Here is a 14,506-nt window from a genome sequence, read left to right as displayed (position 1 = left end):
TTATATACTCAGACAGCTTGCTATGACTTGGGGGCTTTCCTTGTGTACTCTCCTCTTAGAATTATCTCTCAAAGTTGCAAAGTACAGGCCTAGGGACTTATGTTTTCCGTCTTTTAGACTTCAAAAAGACTGTTTTTCTGCTTTCTTACGTAATCGCCCCTCCCCCAATCCTCCCCCCGCGCCCGCAATGCCATACACTCCAGCGGTTCTCCACACGACACACAAACACTGGCACGTTCGTCGTGAGTCATGGCCGCCGAAAGGAACGGATTTTTGCGAAAATTCGGCTTCTCCTCGGCAGCTGCTACAGTTGCAGAAACAGGTATTTGTTATAAATGAATTGTTTTATCCCAAGCTCACGAAATATTCCCATACGACGCTGGATCGTCTAGAGTTTTCGTTCTTCCTTGCGTGGCTTGCAACACGCAAATAGTCGTCACTTTGACCTTTGCTCCGAATACAAACACGCAAAAAGTTTTGGTTTTCCAGGTCCTTTCGCAATGCGTAGCGTCACTCTCTTTGTATTTTTTGTGGTGTTCTTAAGTCGAGTCGTCCCTAGGGGATAGCTTCTAACCGTTTCTTACACAACAGAAACAAACAGTTCACGAATGAGTGAACTTAGTTATGCAAGATCTTTGTTAAAAAGTCTAAAACTTCAAGAAGAAAGTTGTAGAGATGAACTCACGCAGTCGATCAATTAAACCCGAAATTGATGTTCAGAGAATTTCTACTTTGACATTAGAAAACATTGATTGTTTTGAATACAAAATTGTGTTATTGGATTATAAACATCATGGTTAATAATTAATTCAAACAGCTCGGTCGAGCATTTCCGCGATATGTTAACGTATTTAGTAGTATAGTGACTTGAATACTTGTTTATGTTTCTTGATTAGGTAAGGATCATTAATTTGTGTATAATTTCAAATCGAAACCTGAACAAGGCTGTATAATCCACAGGGAGATGTTTTATTTCTTGTTGATATAGGGAAATATTTTACTTTTGCCTTAATTTATTCACAAGCAGCCCAAGTTCTTATTCGTATATTTCTAGAGAAGGTATAAGAGTTTATGATAAAGTCTTTGAAGGCCTCAATGATATTGTTTGATTGTTACAGAAATGCGTGAAAAATATACTGGAAAATTACTTGAATTTGCCTTGTTTTTGTCACATGAATGTGTAGAAAACAGAGATCAACTCTAAACTGGAAAAAAAAACTTATTAAGTGGAAACATCTTAGGGTCCTGACCCCGTACCCAGTTCTGCTCAAGGTTAAACCAATCAGCTATCGAGCTATGATTTGGGGTTTGCATGGCACAGATCTGCGCAGTTTGAGCCAATCAGACGTTATAGATCTCCGTCACATCAAGGAGGTGTTGACATACAATAACCAGACTACTCTGTATGACATAAATATCTGGTTATTACATGTCAACAGAGGTCAAAGCCTTTGTTAATTTTCAAACAAAAGGTAAAACAAAACCTCTGAAAGTCTGAACGAAAACACCTCCCTTTGACTAAATACAATAAGCTAAAAAGGAGCGACATTATTTCCACAGGTCTTCTTTTATTATTATAGTTTCTCAAATTGATACTTTTTGTGTTTGATATGTGTATCATTTTTAGCTTACTTGAAGGGTGCTAATTTGGCGGGATTGTTTTGGCGCGTTAAGAACAGTGTCCTCAAATACTGGAACATCCTTCGTGTATCTCCTCCTTAGAGTTAATCGATTAACTCCAATATAATGCCTTCCTTATTTTCGGAGTTTATGATATTTCTTTAAATACCTTGTATCCCAGAAGAGTCCTTGCATTATTTTCCAATTTCAACTGGAAGCTTGGCAAGCCTTAATTGGCCACGGCGGACTTGTTACTTTGCTTTCGTTGTAAATGCGCATGCAACCATACAAATATCCATCTTTGGTCGCTTAACAGTAAACTCGGAATAATCAAGCCGGCTATAACGCGAGGCAATGCGAGTTAGAGTGCTTATCATCACAAGACACAAGACACAAGGTCACAAGACACAAAGTGCAGTCCTGCGCTTGCATTAGCCAATAATGATTATTCACTTCCTTTAGCGCAGGACTGCTCATGTATCAGCGAATCCCGCATTTAGCGTAACATCGGAACATATTGATTAAAAATAAACGTGTCGCTATATCCAGAGTACTTCTCAATTATCTGTAAACTGATTAACCAAGTGGCAGGTGCAAGGGCATAAGCTGCTCTGCGCCAGGTAGAAGTTCACATGGGTTCCGATATCACGCTAAATACGGGATTCGCTGATACATGAGCAGTCCTGCGCAACAGGAAGTGAATACTTGTATCATTATTGGCTAATGCGAGCGCAGGGCTACATTGGAAGAGTTTCAACTTGGATTTGTTGGAGAAGACTTAAGAACAAGTTTTCCCGTTTCGCTTCACTTTCATAACTATATAGTGACATGTTTATTTTTAATCAATATTTTTTATTGAAAATACGAAACTAAGCTGAGTAGAAAAACCAAGTGGCATAGCTGCTCTGCTAGGTAGCAGTTCACGTGGGTTCAGATATTACGCTAAATACGGGATTCGCGGATACATGTGCAGTCCTGCGCTAAAGGAAGTGAATAATCATTATTGGCTAATGCAAGCGCAGGACTGCGCTTTGTGTCTTGTGACCACTTGCAATGATAAGCACTCCAACTCGCGTTGCCTCACGTTAAAGCCGGCTTGATCATTCCGAGTTTACTGTTAAGCGACCAAAGATGGATATTTGTATGGTTGCATGCACATTTACAACGAAAGCAAAGTAACAAGTCCGCCGTGGCCAATTAAGGCTTGCCAAGCTTCCAGTTGAAATTGGAAAATAATGCAAGGACTCTTCTGGGATACAAGGTATTTAAAGAAATATCATAAACTCCGAAAATAAGGAAGGCATTATATTGGAGTTAATCGATTTACTCTAAGGAGGAGATACATGAAGGATGTTCCAGTATTTGAGGACACTGTTCTTAACGCGCCAAAACAATCCCGCCAAATTAGCACCCTTCAAGTAAGCTAAAAATGATACACATATCAAACACAAAAAGTATCAATTTGAGAAACTATAATAATAAAAGAAGACCTGTGGAAATAATGTCGCTCCTTTTTAGCTTATTGTATTTAGTCAAAGAAGGTGTTTTCGTTCAGACTTTCAGAGGTTTTGTTTTACCTTTTGTTTGAGAATTAACAAAGGCTTTGACCTCTGTTGACATGTAATAATCAGATATTTATGTCATACAGAGTAGTCTGGTTTTTGTATGTCAACACCTCCTTGATGTGACCGAGATCTATAATGTCTGATTGGCTCAAACCACGCAGATCTGCGCCATGCAAACCCCAAATCATAGCTCGATAGCTGATTGGTTTAACCTTGAGCAGAATTGCGTACGGGGTCAGGACCCTAAGACGTTTCCACTTAATAAGTTTTTTTCCAGTTTAGAGTTGATCTCTGTTAGAAGTGTTTCCAGCATAAAAATACTGGATGGCTACAAGCTGAATTCCTTCACCAAAACATTAGGGTTTTCCCCATCTGTACCAAGGAGAGTATTGGGGAAAGGTAGCCAATACTTGGCTCTTTATACTTGGTGTAAGAACGTGTGAGTTGCATCACAAAAGCTTCTTTTATTTGGTAGAATAAATTATATTGAAAACAGGGCAGAATAGAAAGAAAGGTGTCCGACCTCTCGGGTCAAGCCAAATTCTTTTTTAGCTTTATATTGCCCCCACCCTACCCCGCAGACTTGGGAGAAGTGTTCCTGAGTGACTCATTTTCTGATTGCTTCTCTTAATTGGATTTTATAAGCTTTGCTCACATGTATTGTGACTTTAGTGACATTTCCTTTGGACATTACCAAGACTCGGCTGCAGATACAGGGAGAGAGAGCATCAATGGTCGCCTCTTCAAGCACACAACCTGTAGCTTATCGTGGGATGATCAAAACTGCTACTGGAATTGGTAAGTACTCCTATTTACTAGAAATGCCTGCCAGCGAACTATAAATGGTGCTTTACTTCACCTTGCATAATTTTGCAAGAAAGCCCATAATACCAATGGAAAAAATGTTAGTTATCTCATACAACTAAATGGCTATGCCCAACTTTCATTGCATTTCTTTCAGAAAATTACCATAGCATTTGCCCAAGCATGAAAACTAAAAAAAGTGTTTTAAAATGCAAGCCATTCTTTGCTGTAGCCGTTGCAAACTGAGCAGTAGCGTATTGATTAAACATGCACTATGGTAGGGTTAATATAACAGTCATACAGTATCTTTCAAATGAAACATCAATATTGTTTCTCATTTTAGGCTGGGAAACAAATTCTCCCAAATTCTTAGCTATAAATTAATAGCGTATACAGAGCTATAGCTACTCATGTTAGAGTAACACACACCAAAAATATCTAGTTAAAAATGAGAATAAAATGTGCTTTAAAGGTTTGGTAGCTGGTGAGCAGGCTAAATAAACAAAAAAAACTGCTGTTTATAAGGCAATTCTTGTTAATCTTAACATATTGCACAATCACATATTCATTTATTTATTTATTTATTTTATTTGACAAAAACGAAACACAGGCCGGGGAGCCATTACAGACTGGGCCAATAACATTGTTCCCCTCAAAATTAAAACATATTTAAAATTTAATAGCAGCACATGGGCCCAAGGATGAGACCACATGCTTCATTACACTTGAGGCACACAGACTTCCAGGTCTTTGGATCCTCCAGATTAAAAACATTAGAAAGTGCTTCTGTATAATAACTCATCAACATGCGTCTGTACATGCTAAGTGTGACATTTTCATGTCTCGGATTTTCTGGGAAGAAGTCATAAGTGCCAGCAGCACTCACAAAAATATATGATTTGTTAGAATTCTGCATTTCTTTGGAATGTAGCTTGTTAAGTTAGAGGATCTGGTGGCCCTAGAATAGTTTCTAGTGGTAGGCAAAGCATCACTGTCAATATGTACAAGTTTGTTTATGGCTTTAAAAAAGAATATAAGGTCTAGGTACTCATGCCAGTACAAGAGGGGTAGTAGGTTGGTCATCTGCAGCCTTGTCTTATAGCTGGTGTCACACTGTAAAGGCATCTGCATTATGAACTTGATCGCATGGCATTGGACTCTCTCACAGTGCTTTAGCAGCCCGATTGACTGGGGAGCCCAGACTTGTGTTGCATAGCCCAGCTGGCAACGGACGATGGCTTACAAGTACAATACCGCTCTCGAACATGTGGACGTATGTTCGCGAACAGCTGCGAACACAGTGTTTGCAAACAGACCGGGACAAACCATTTGACAAACGGGAACTCGTACCGTGTAATAGAAGACTTACTGATACTCACTTAGAATACATACAGGAGTTCTGCAAGCGATTCAAATAAATTGTTCATGTAAACGTCAACTGAGATTTATTAGCACCATATTGGCTTCCATTGAGTAAACCAGGTCTTGTATTCAATGAAAGTTCAGTAGTTGAACCAACCCGCGATTTGACACTTCTAGCAGTAAGTGAAATTACTCTTAGAGAGGGCTCATTCTAGCAGTAAGTGAAATTACTCTTAGAGAGGGCTCATTCTAGCAGTAAGTGAAATTACTCTTAGAGAGGGCTCATTCTAGCAGTAAGTGAAATTACTCTTAGAGAGGGCTCATTCTAGCAGTAAGTGAAATTACTCTTAGAGAGGGCTCATTCTAGCAGTAAGTGGAATTACTCTTAGAGAGGGCTCATTCTAGCAGTAAGTGAAATTACTCTTAGAGAGGGCTCATTCTAGCAGTAAGTGAAATTACTCTTAGAGAGGGCTCATCCTAGCAGTAAGTGCAATTACTCTTAGAGAGGGCTCATTCTAGCAGTAAGTGAAATTACTCTTAGAGAGGGCTCATTCTAGCAGTAAGTGAAATTACTCTTAGAGAGGGCTCATTCTAGCAGTAAGTGAAATTACTCTTAGAGAGGGCTCATTCTAGCAGTAAGTGAAATTACTCTTAGAGAGGGCTCATTCTAGCAGTAAGTGAAATTACTCTAAGAGAGGGCTCATTCTAGCAGTAAGTGAAATTACTCTTAGAGAGGGCTCATTCTGCCTGAACCAGGGTTAAACAGGACATTTCTTGCAGAGAAGCCTAGTGAGACCAACATGATTGTCATACAGGTTCAAGATTGCAGAGTGTGAAGCCCGTGAGTAGCGAGAAAACTCTCGCTCCCGGCTTGGAGAAGCCTGTACTTTTAAATCCAATCAGACAAAATGAACTCGTTGTCATTAGCTGTAATCAAGGTAGTCTGTTTGCTGGTATTAGAGAGTACAGTGGGGGATAGCACTAGTGAATTTAGCTAAAAGAAGCACATTCTGTATATTCCAGAAGTACTGTATAAAGCAAGCTATTGTGTGATCAGTAAAACTGCCAGCACAGAAAATGTGTAATGTTTATTGTGTTATCACAAGCGAGATGCTATAATTGGGCTGCCTCTATTTTAACCCTTTACTTTGCAAGCCTGTACCTCTTAGCAGTTGTGGCTGTTGTTTGTCCTGACTCTCCCTTAAAAGTCTAAAGACACTAACAATGCTATTTTACATGCCACCAGTTGAAGAAGAAGGTCTTAAGAATTTATGGAAAGGAGTTACCCCTGCAATAATGAGGCATGTCGGTGAGTACCGCCCCCTCCCACACACACACACCCCACCCCACTCCCACACACACCCCACCCCACTCCTCACAAAGCTCATTTTCTAGACCTTTTAAAGCTCCTCTCACAAATGCTGTGGTATCCACAATCCACTAATCCATGGTGTTGTTGATTTATAGTTTATACTGGATCTAGGATGACTGTTTATGAATTCCTTCGTAATAATGTGCTAAAGAGAGATCCTGATGGGAGGTTTCCTTTATGGTGAGATGAAAGTGTAGTGCTGGTGCAATAATCATGTGACCATTCACTGTAATAGTACTTATATAGTACAAACCATATTCTTAAAATCCTTGTCCCATCCTGAAACTGAGGAACACAAGCTTCTAGAAAGCTCACATCTGTTCCAAAAAGTCAAATTACATGGCTAAGAAAAGGTTTCTGAGAAAAAGCAAAATACAATCCATGTCTCGACTGGGAAACCAAACCCCATTCAGCAGAGGTGAGAGAGCCCATATGCTGATGCACCTTTGCCCCTTCCCCCCCCCCCCCCCCCTGTGATTCCACGGGTCATAACAGTTGTATACAAAACTTAACAATTGTATGTACTTTCGTAAGTAATTACCAAGATGTGTTTAGCCTAACTATGTTGATGTATGTGTTGTAAGTAATGACAAAGTTGTGTTTAGCTTAACAATGTTGACCTTTGTGTTGTAAGTAATTACCAAGTTGTGTTTAGCCTAACAATGTTGACCTATGCGATGTAAGTCATTACCAAATTGTGTTTAGCTTAATGTTGACCTATGTTTGCAGGAAGTCAGTAATCAGTGGCATGTCGGCGGGTGCACTGGGTCAATTCATATCAAGTCCTACAGATCTCGTCAAAGTTCAGATGCAAATGGAGGGTCGTAGGGTACTGATAGAGAAACGCCCCCCTCGGTATGTCACTGAATTGAAAAAAGAAAGGGAGAAAGGGGGCAGATGGAAATTAATTTATGTTAATGAGTCTTTGTAATTATTAGCTAAGCTTTTATCCCATTTCTAGTGTCCGAGGCACATTTCATGCATTCAGAAACATTGTTGACAAGTATGGGTTCCGTGGCTTATGGAAAGGATGGCTGCCAAATGTACAGCGAGCTGCTTTGGTTAACATGGGAGGTAATAGTGGTAGTAGTAGTTGTCGTCATCATCATCATAATAATCATAATAATGATAATAGTAATAGTAATAATAATAACAACAACAACAATATTATTATTATTATTATTATTATTATTATTATTATTATTATTATTATTATATATTTTTAATAACAATTATAATGATAATTTTACAATAATTAGTTAGAAATATCTTAAAATTTAGAGTTAAAAAGAGTTAGAAATTTCTTGATTTTCTTAGAAATTAGTTAATATTTACATGTATATTTTCAAATGATAAGTGAAAAAGTACTTCTAATTGATAATAATAATAATAACAACAACAACAACAACAACAATACTTATAACATGGGAGGTACAGTACGATGACCAGTTCCGTAGCAGTCCTGCTGTAGTTCCGTATCACTCAGCATTTGTTTTTATCTTTTTGCCTCGATTATTGTAGATTTGAACAATCCAAAACTACCTAAATGATACAAAACTATTAACGTTTCCTGAGATATTAATCCAGCTTATTTCATCCAAAGGTTTGTTCAGAAAGTGTCATTATTTCGAAGCGATTTTTATAATTGTTGCTTAAATGAGTGGCGTTTACTGCACAGTGAACTGACCCAGGTCACGAAAGTCAGATGAAAACAATACCTTCTTTAACAAAAATGTAATAATTTTTATACAAATGCTTAGAAGAAAGAATGTCTGTTAATGTATATGGTCAAAAAAGATTTATTTGATTATCCCGTTCCCAATTAATTATTTTATTCCCAGTAATGTTAATTCTAAAGGTTTAATTTTTATTATGTGGGCCTTTTATTTCAGTCATTTAGCTGAATAAAGAACTCCATTTTAAAGACAACTTTGATATATTTAGTTAGAGCTCAATAAAATATTATTCTATATACAAAGAATTACTGAAACTGTGATTGATGTATTAATATGCTAGGATCATTAAATAAAACGACCAAGATTCACCATAGTTAAATCATTAGCTGGCTAACTTAAAAAAGGATATGGGATTGTTATTGCATTAAAAAAGTATGACAACAACATGCATTGGTGGCCGTTGCATTCACATTTTGTTCTTTTAAATAAAAACGGCCTTTTGGTTGAGCTCTCATGCACGAAAATTATCAAAATAAATCACCCAAATCTAGGCTCACCTTAACCTCTACATTTTTGCATTTTGTCTATTTTGCCGTTTCAGTATTTGTGTGAGTTTTGGCATTTATTTTGGAAGAATTATATCAGACCGTTTTGTTTCTTGCAATATGGATTTGTTAGCGACACGTTAACCTGCTGCATTGCGAAGTTAAAACCATTTTTATACATTAATTTTGAGCATAAAGGAAGGGATGTGATATGTTATTCGGTAAATATGTTTTTATTGATTCTCAAATGAAAAAAAAACTCTTACCAGATGACAGAATTTTTGAGTGATACGGAACTACTCCCATTATGTTCGAACAGAAAATACCATACAGATCAATGAAATTTGAAAATGTGTGATCTTTTCTGTGCATATTTGCATAAATAAATTTGTAGTTGTCTTGAAAAAATCATGAGCATTGGGCCCTCCGCAAAAATATGAAGTGTTACGGAACTGGTCATCATGGGAGGTAAAGGTGTTGTTTGTTAACATGGGAGGTAAAGGTCTTGTTTGCTAACATGGGAGGTAAAGGTCTTGTTTGCCAACATGGGAGGTAAAGGTGTTGTTTGTCAACATGGGAGGTAAAGGTCTTGTTTGCCAACATGGGAGGTGAAGGTGTTGTTTGCCAACATGGGAGGGAAAGGTCTTGTTTGCCAACATGGGAGGTAAAGGTCTTGTTTTCCAACATGTGAGGTAATGGCTTGTTTGCCAACATGTGAGGTAAAGGTCTTGTTTGCCAACATGTGAGGTAATGGTCTTGTTTGCCAACATGGGAGGTAATGGTCTTGTTTGTTAACATGGGAGGTAAAGGTGTTGATAGATAACATGGGATGTAAAGTCCTTTGTTCATTGTGGGTTAGTTTCAGTGATGATAGGCAAACTTGCTTTAGTCATAATTAAAAAAACTTGTAAAACATTGTTAAAATATAAGGACAGTAATGTCAACCTACGGAGACTGTTATGCCTCAGTGGAAACCTGTGCACAAGTTTATTGCTAATGCTTGCTGTCCTTGACTTGTTTTCAGATCTTACAACATACGACACAGTAAAACATAATCTTTTGAAACATACCCGTCTGGAGGATAACTGGATTGTGCACTCTATGTCTAGGTAAGGGGCCACTTCACCCTATAAGTGTGTAGCTATAGCAACAAGGGGCCACTTCACCCTATAAGTGTGTAGCTATAGCAACACCGGGCCAATAAACCAGATGATTGCTTAGCTTTAGGAGTACCCACAAGGGTGCATGTTATTGAATTGCTTTTTTCAGCGATGAGTTTACATGTTGACATTCCTAACTCATAACTTGATCAAATGTATTAGCCCTAGCTAGCCACTATTTCTTATTATTACCATTAAAAAAATTTGAGGACAAATACTGTAAGAGAAGAATTCTCAAAATAGCCATATAATAACAAGTTTTTTCTTTCAGATTAAATAAAATATTAACAATAACCATAGCCTCAATATGACACTTTTACTGTGACAACTGATAAGCTGTTTCATATTGTTTTTCCCCACCCTACCCCCCAGTGTTTGTAATGGTGACTCATTTGATGATGTTTCTCCTTTTGTTTTCCCCCACCCCACCCCTCAGTGTTTGTAGTGGTCTGGTTGCTGCCACCATTAGCACCCCTGCTGACGTCATCAAAACTCGTATCATGAATAATCCGTCAGGGTATCAAGGCGCGGTCGAGTGCTTCATGCTAGCTGTGAGTATGTCTTGCTAGCTGTGAGTATGTCTTGCTAGCTGTGAGTATGTCATGCTAGCTGTGAGTATGTCATGCTAGCTGTGAGTATGTCTTGCTAGCTGTGAGTATGTCATGCTAGCTGTGAGTATGTCATGCTAGCTGTGAGTATGTCTTGCTAGCTGTGAGTATGTCTTGCTTTAAAAAAATACACCCAGACACACACACACACACAAAACGAAGACTGAGGGTCTGTACTTAGGACCTGGTTTGGTAGTGGCGATTTTTCAACTGAATGAATTGTTGTGAACCACATGTCCTGCTCTCTTTGGATGGCTGTCTTGTCTGATGTGAACCACATGTCCTGCTCTCTTTGGATGGCTGTCTTGTCTGTTGTGAACCACATGTCCTGCTCTCTTTGGATGGCTGTCTTGTCTGGTGTGAACCACATGTCCTGCTCTCTTTGGATGGCTGTCTTGTCTGATGTGAACCACATGTCCTGCTCTCTTTGGATGGCTGTCTTGTCTGTTGTGAACCACATGTCCTGCTCTCTTTGGATGGCTGTCTTGTCTGGTGTGAACCACATGTCCTGCTCTCTTTGGATGGCTGTCTTGTCTGATGTGAACCACATGTCCTGCTCTCTTTGGATGGCTGTCTTGTCTGTTGTGAACCACATGTCCTGCTCTCTTTGGATTGCTGTCTTGTCTGGTGTGAACCACATGTCCTGCTCTCTTTGGATGGCTGTCTTGTCTGTTGTGAACCACATGTCCTGCTCTCTTTGGATGGCTGTCTTGTCTGTTGTGAACCACATGTCCTGCTCTCTTTGGATGGCTCGGTGGATTATATAGCGCTGTGTGACTCCAATAATCGTGTTTGTCCACAGGTCCACCGCGAGGGCCTCTTATCATTATACAAGGGCTGGCTCCCTACTTGGACACGTATGGTAAGGCAGCTCATAACCTTCTAACGACGTATGCACGTGACATATCCATCTAAAGCGCATGGCGTATGCTATAGGGCACGTAACGTATGCTAAATGGCAAGTGACGTCTTTTGTAATGCACATGACGTATGCTATAGGGCACGTGACGTATGCTATAGGGCACGTGAAGTATGTTGTAATGCACATGACGGATGCTATAGGGCACGTGACGTATGCTGTAATGCACGTGACGTATGCTATAAGGCACGTGACGTATGCTGTTATGCACGTGACGTATGCTGTAATGCACCTGACGTATGCTTTAATGCACGTGGCGTATGCTCTAATGCACGTGTATATGCTATAATGCACGTGGCGTATAAGATAGCGTTTATATTATATTGATTGTAATTTCAGTAGTAATCTGCATGTTGATTGGCCTTATATGTTTAATTCCTAGGCCCCGTGGTCGCTGACCTTCTGGCTCTCGTACGAAGAGATTCGCAAGCTGTGTGGACAGTCTGGTTTCTAACCGCGACCATTCCAGCACATTACCTTTTTCAATGCACCTTCTCGCTGTGCGGGCTTGCTTTGGTGTTGAGTTTATTGTTAGAAATACGGGCCAAGCAAGGACCCCCCCCCCCCCCCATCCACACTTTGAGGAAATCGGGGTAAACACAAACCCGAAATACGCCAAACTTAGCTATATTAGAGTGCCCACCAGGCGCTTAAGGCATGTTTGTTTGGTTAGGGGGGGGGGGGGGGGGGGTGCGTATAAATAAAAAAAAGAGCAATACACTGGAATACTGGCTACCTGGGGTTGGGGTTGGGAATTTCACGTTCTTTCATTGAATTGATGTTAACAAAACAGTTATAAACAAATATATTGTAATATAGATACAAAATACTATTTTGGTGATAAAAACTGTTTACTGCTTCAAATACATGGACCGTTTTACATGTTGATTGAATTTTCGACCGCTCAAAAATTCGTACCGATAACAATGTTTACGCGTTACCGTGCAGAGGTTTCAAAGTGTTTACACGGGTCTGATATAAGTGTTCACTCGGGTCTGATATGAGTGTTCACTAGGGTCTGATATAAGTGTTCACTCGGGTCTGATATAAGTGTTCACTCGGGTCTGATATAAGTGTTCACTCGGGTCTGATATAAGTGTTCACTCGGGTCTGATATAAGTGTTCACTCGGGTCTGATATAAGTGTTCACTCGGGTCTGATATAAGTGTTCACTCGGGTCTGATATAAGTGTTCACTCGGGTCTGATATAAGTGTTCACTCGGGTCTGATATAAGTGTAATTGTCCACACGGGTCTGATGTAAGTGTAATTGTTTACACGGGTCTGATGTAAGTGTTCACTCGGGTCTGATATAAGTGTTCACTCGGGTCTGATATAAGTGTAATTGTCCACACGGGTCTGATGTAAGTGTAATTGTTTACAAGAGTCTGATGTAACTGTTTACACGGGTCTGATATAAGTGTTCACTCGGGTCTGATATAAGTGTTCACTCGGGTCTGATATAAGTGTTTACACGGGTCTGATATGAGTGTTCACCCGGGTCTGATATAAGTGTAATTGTCCACACGGGTCTGATGTAAGTGTAATTGTTTACAAGAGTCTGATGTAACTGTTTACACGGGTCTGATATAAGTGTTCACTCGGGTCTGATATAAGTGTTCACTCGGGTCTGATATAAGTGTTTACACGGGTCTGATATGAGTGTTCACACGGGTCTGATATAAGTGTAATTGTCCACACGGGTCTGATGTAAGTGTAATTGTTTACAAGAGTCTGATGTAAGTGTTAACACGGGTCTTTCGTCCAGCTAGGGAAGCCCCCCTGCTGGAGGACCTGTGAGCGGAACGAACTTTTAAAAACTAGGAACCGTGTGGAAGTACGCTGTCAAGTTGCTAGAACGCAGGCTAGTAAAATGAAATATTTCAAATTTGTGATTCGGGATTCCTGTGGCGAGGAAGAGGAATCACGAATCTCATGAGAGCAGGCTAAATTTGGGCAAAAAATTCTTACTCTTATGGGAATCAAGCATTAATTAGGATTTCAAACAGGTTATTGGATTAATAAAACGTTTGCAAATGATATGATTCGAGTGTTTTCTCAGGGGATGTTCACACCGTCACACCCTGGTGAATTATAGACAGCCAAGAATGACCTCACCACGTACGGTGAATAACAGCCAATAATGACCTCACCACGTACGGTGAATAACAGCCAAGAATGACCTCACCACGTACGGTTGGTAACAGCCAATAATGACCTCACCACGTACGGTGGGTAACAGCCAAGAATGACCTCACCACGTACGGTGAATAATTGCCAATAATGACCTCACCACGTACGGTGAATAACAGCCAATAATGACCTCACCACGTATGGTGAATAACGGCCAATAATGACCTCACCACGTACGGTGAATAACAGCCAATAATGACCCAACCCTTTTAATAACACCCTCACCCAGTACGCTGAATAATGATCGATAATGATCCAACTCTTAATATCACCCTCACCAAGTACGGTGAATAACAGGCAATAATTACCCAACCCTTTTAATATCACCCTCACCACGCACGGTGAATAACAGCCAATAACGATTTATTTTTAAGAGCGGAGCTCTACAAGCGCTGCGTGAGCGGAGCCCCATACCTAAGAAAAAGTGGCTACAAGAAAAATATGGTAGCAAATATTGGTAACCCATCGACTCGAGTTTTCGTGACGCGATGTCCGTCCGTCCCAAGAAAATATCGTATGAGAACCAAACTTGTCAAGTGTCATGTATGTGTCAAGAAAGGTGCAAAACTGGTAACGTGATTTGTGACGTCATCAATGACGTAAATAAAAGCAAAAATATGCTGACGTCATTAAATTAAAAGGGTTTCATTGATGACGTCACTAAAAGATAAAAATATATAGAT

General features: G+C 39.7%; 1 protein-coding gene across 1 annotated transcript; it reads left to right on the top strand.

The window, feature by feature from the left end:
• Positions 1-188: 188 nt before the first annotated feature.
• LOC5504057 (mitochondrial uncoupling protein 4) lies at positions 189-13,670 on the top strand. Its single transcript, XM_001624935.3, has 10 exons — positions 189-322; positions 3,858-3,983; positions 6,598-6,660; positions 6,819-6,903; positions 7,453-7,578; positions 7,685-7,797; positions 9,969-10,053; positions 10,541-10,655; positions 11,515-11,574; positions 12,014-13,670. The coding sequence occupies exons 1-10, from the start codon at positions 250-252 to the stop codon at positions 12,083-12,085; spliced, it is 918 nt and encodes a 305-aa protein (XP_001624985.1). The 5' UTR covers positions 189-249; the 3' UTR covers positions 12,086-13,670.
• The last annotated feature ends 836 nt before the right edge of the window (positions 13,671-14,506 follow it).

The sequence above is a fragment of the Nematostella vectensis genome, chromosome 11 (assembly GCF_932526225.1).
Source record: "Nematostella vectensis chromosome 11, jaNemVect1.1, whole genome shotgun sequence".
Lineage (NCBI taxonomy): Eukaryota > Metazoa > Cnidaria > Anthozoa > Actiniaria > Edwardsiidae > Nematostella > Nematostella vectensis.
This window is presented reverse-complemented; position numbering and strand designations above follow the sequence as displayed.

What these genes read in the sequence shown, in the direction of transcription:
- LOC5504057 (XM_001624935.3), top strand. Translation starts at nt 250, where the DNA reads ATGGCCGCCGAAAGGAACGGATTTTTGCGAAAATTCGGCTTCTCCTCG. An exon ending in TGCTTTGGTTAACATGGGAG is followed by an intron (nt 7,798 to 9,968) that starts GTAATAGTGGTA and finishes ACTTGTTTTCAG; the next exon opens with ATCTTACAACATACGACACA. An exon ending in TCCCTACTTGGACACGTATG is followed by an intron (nt 11,575 to 12,013) that starts GTAAGGCAGCTC and finishes TTTAATTCCTAG; the next exon opens with GCCCCGTGGTCGCTGACCTT.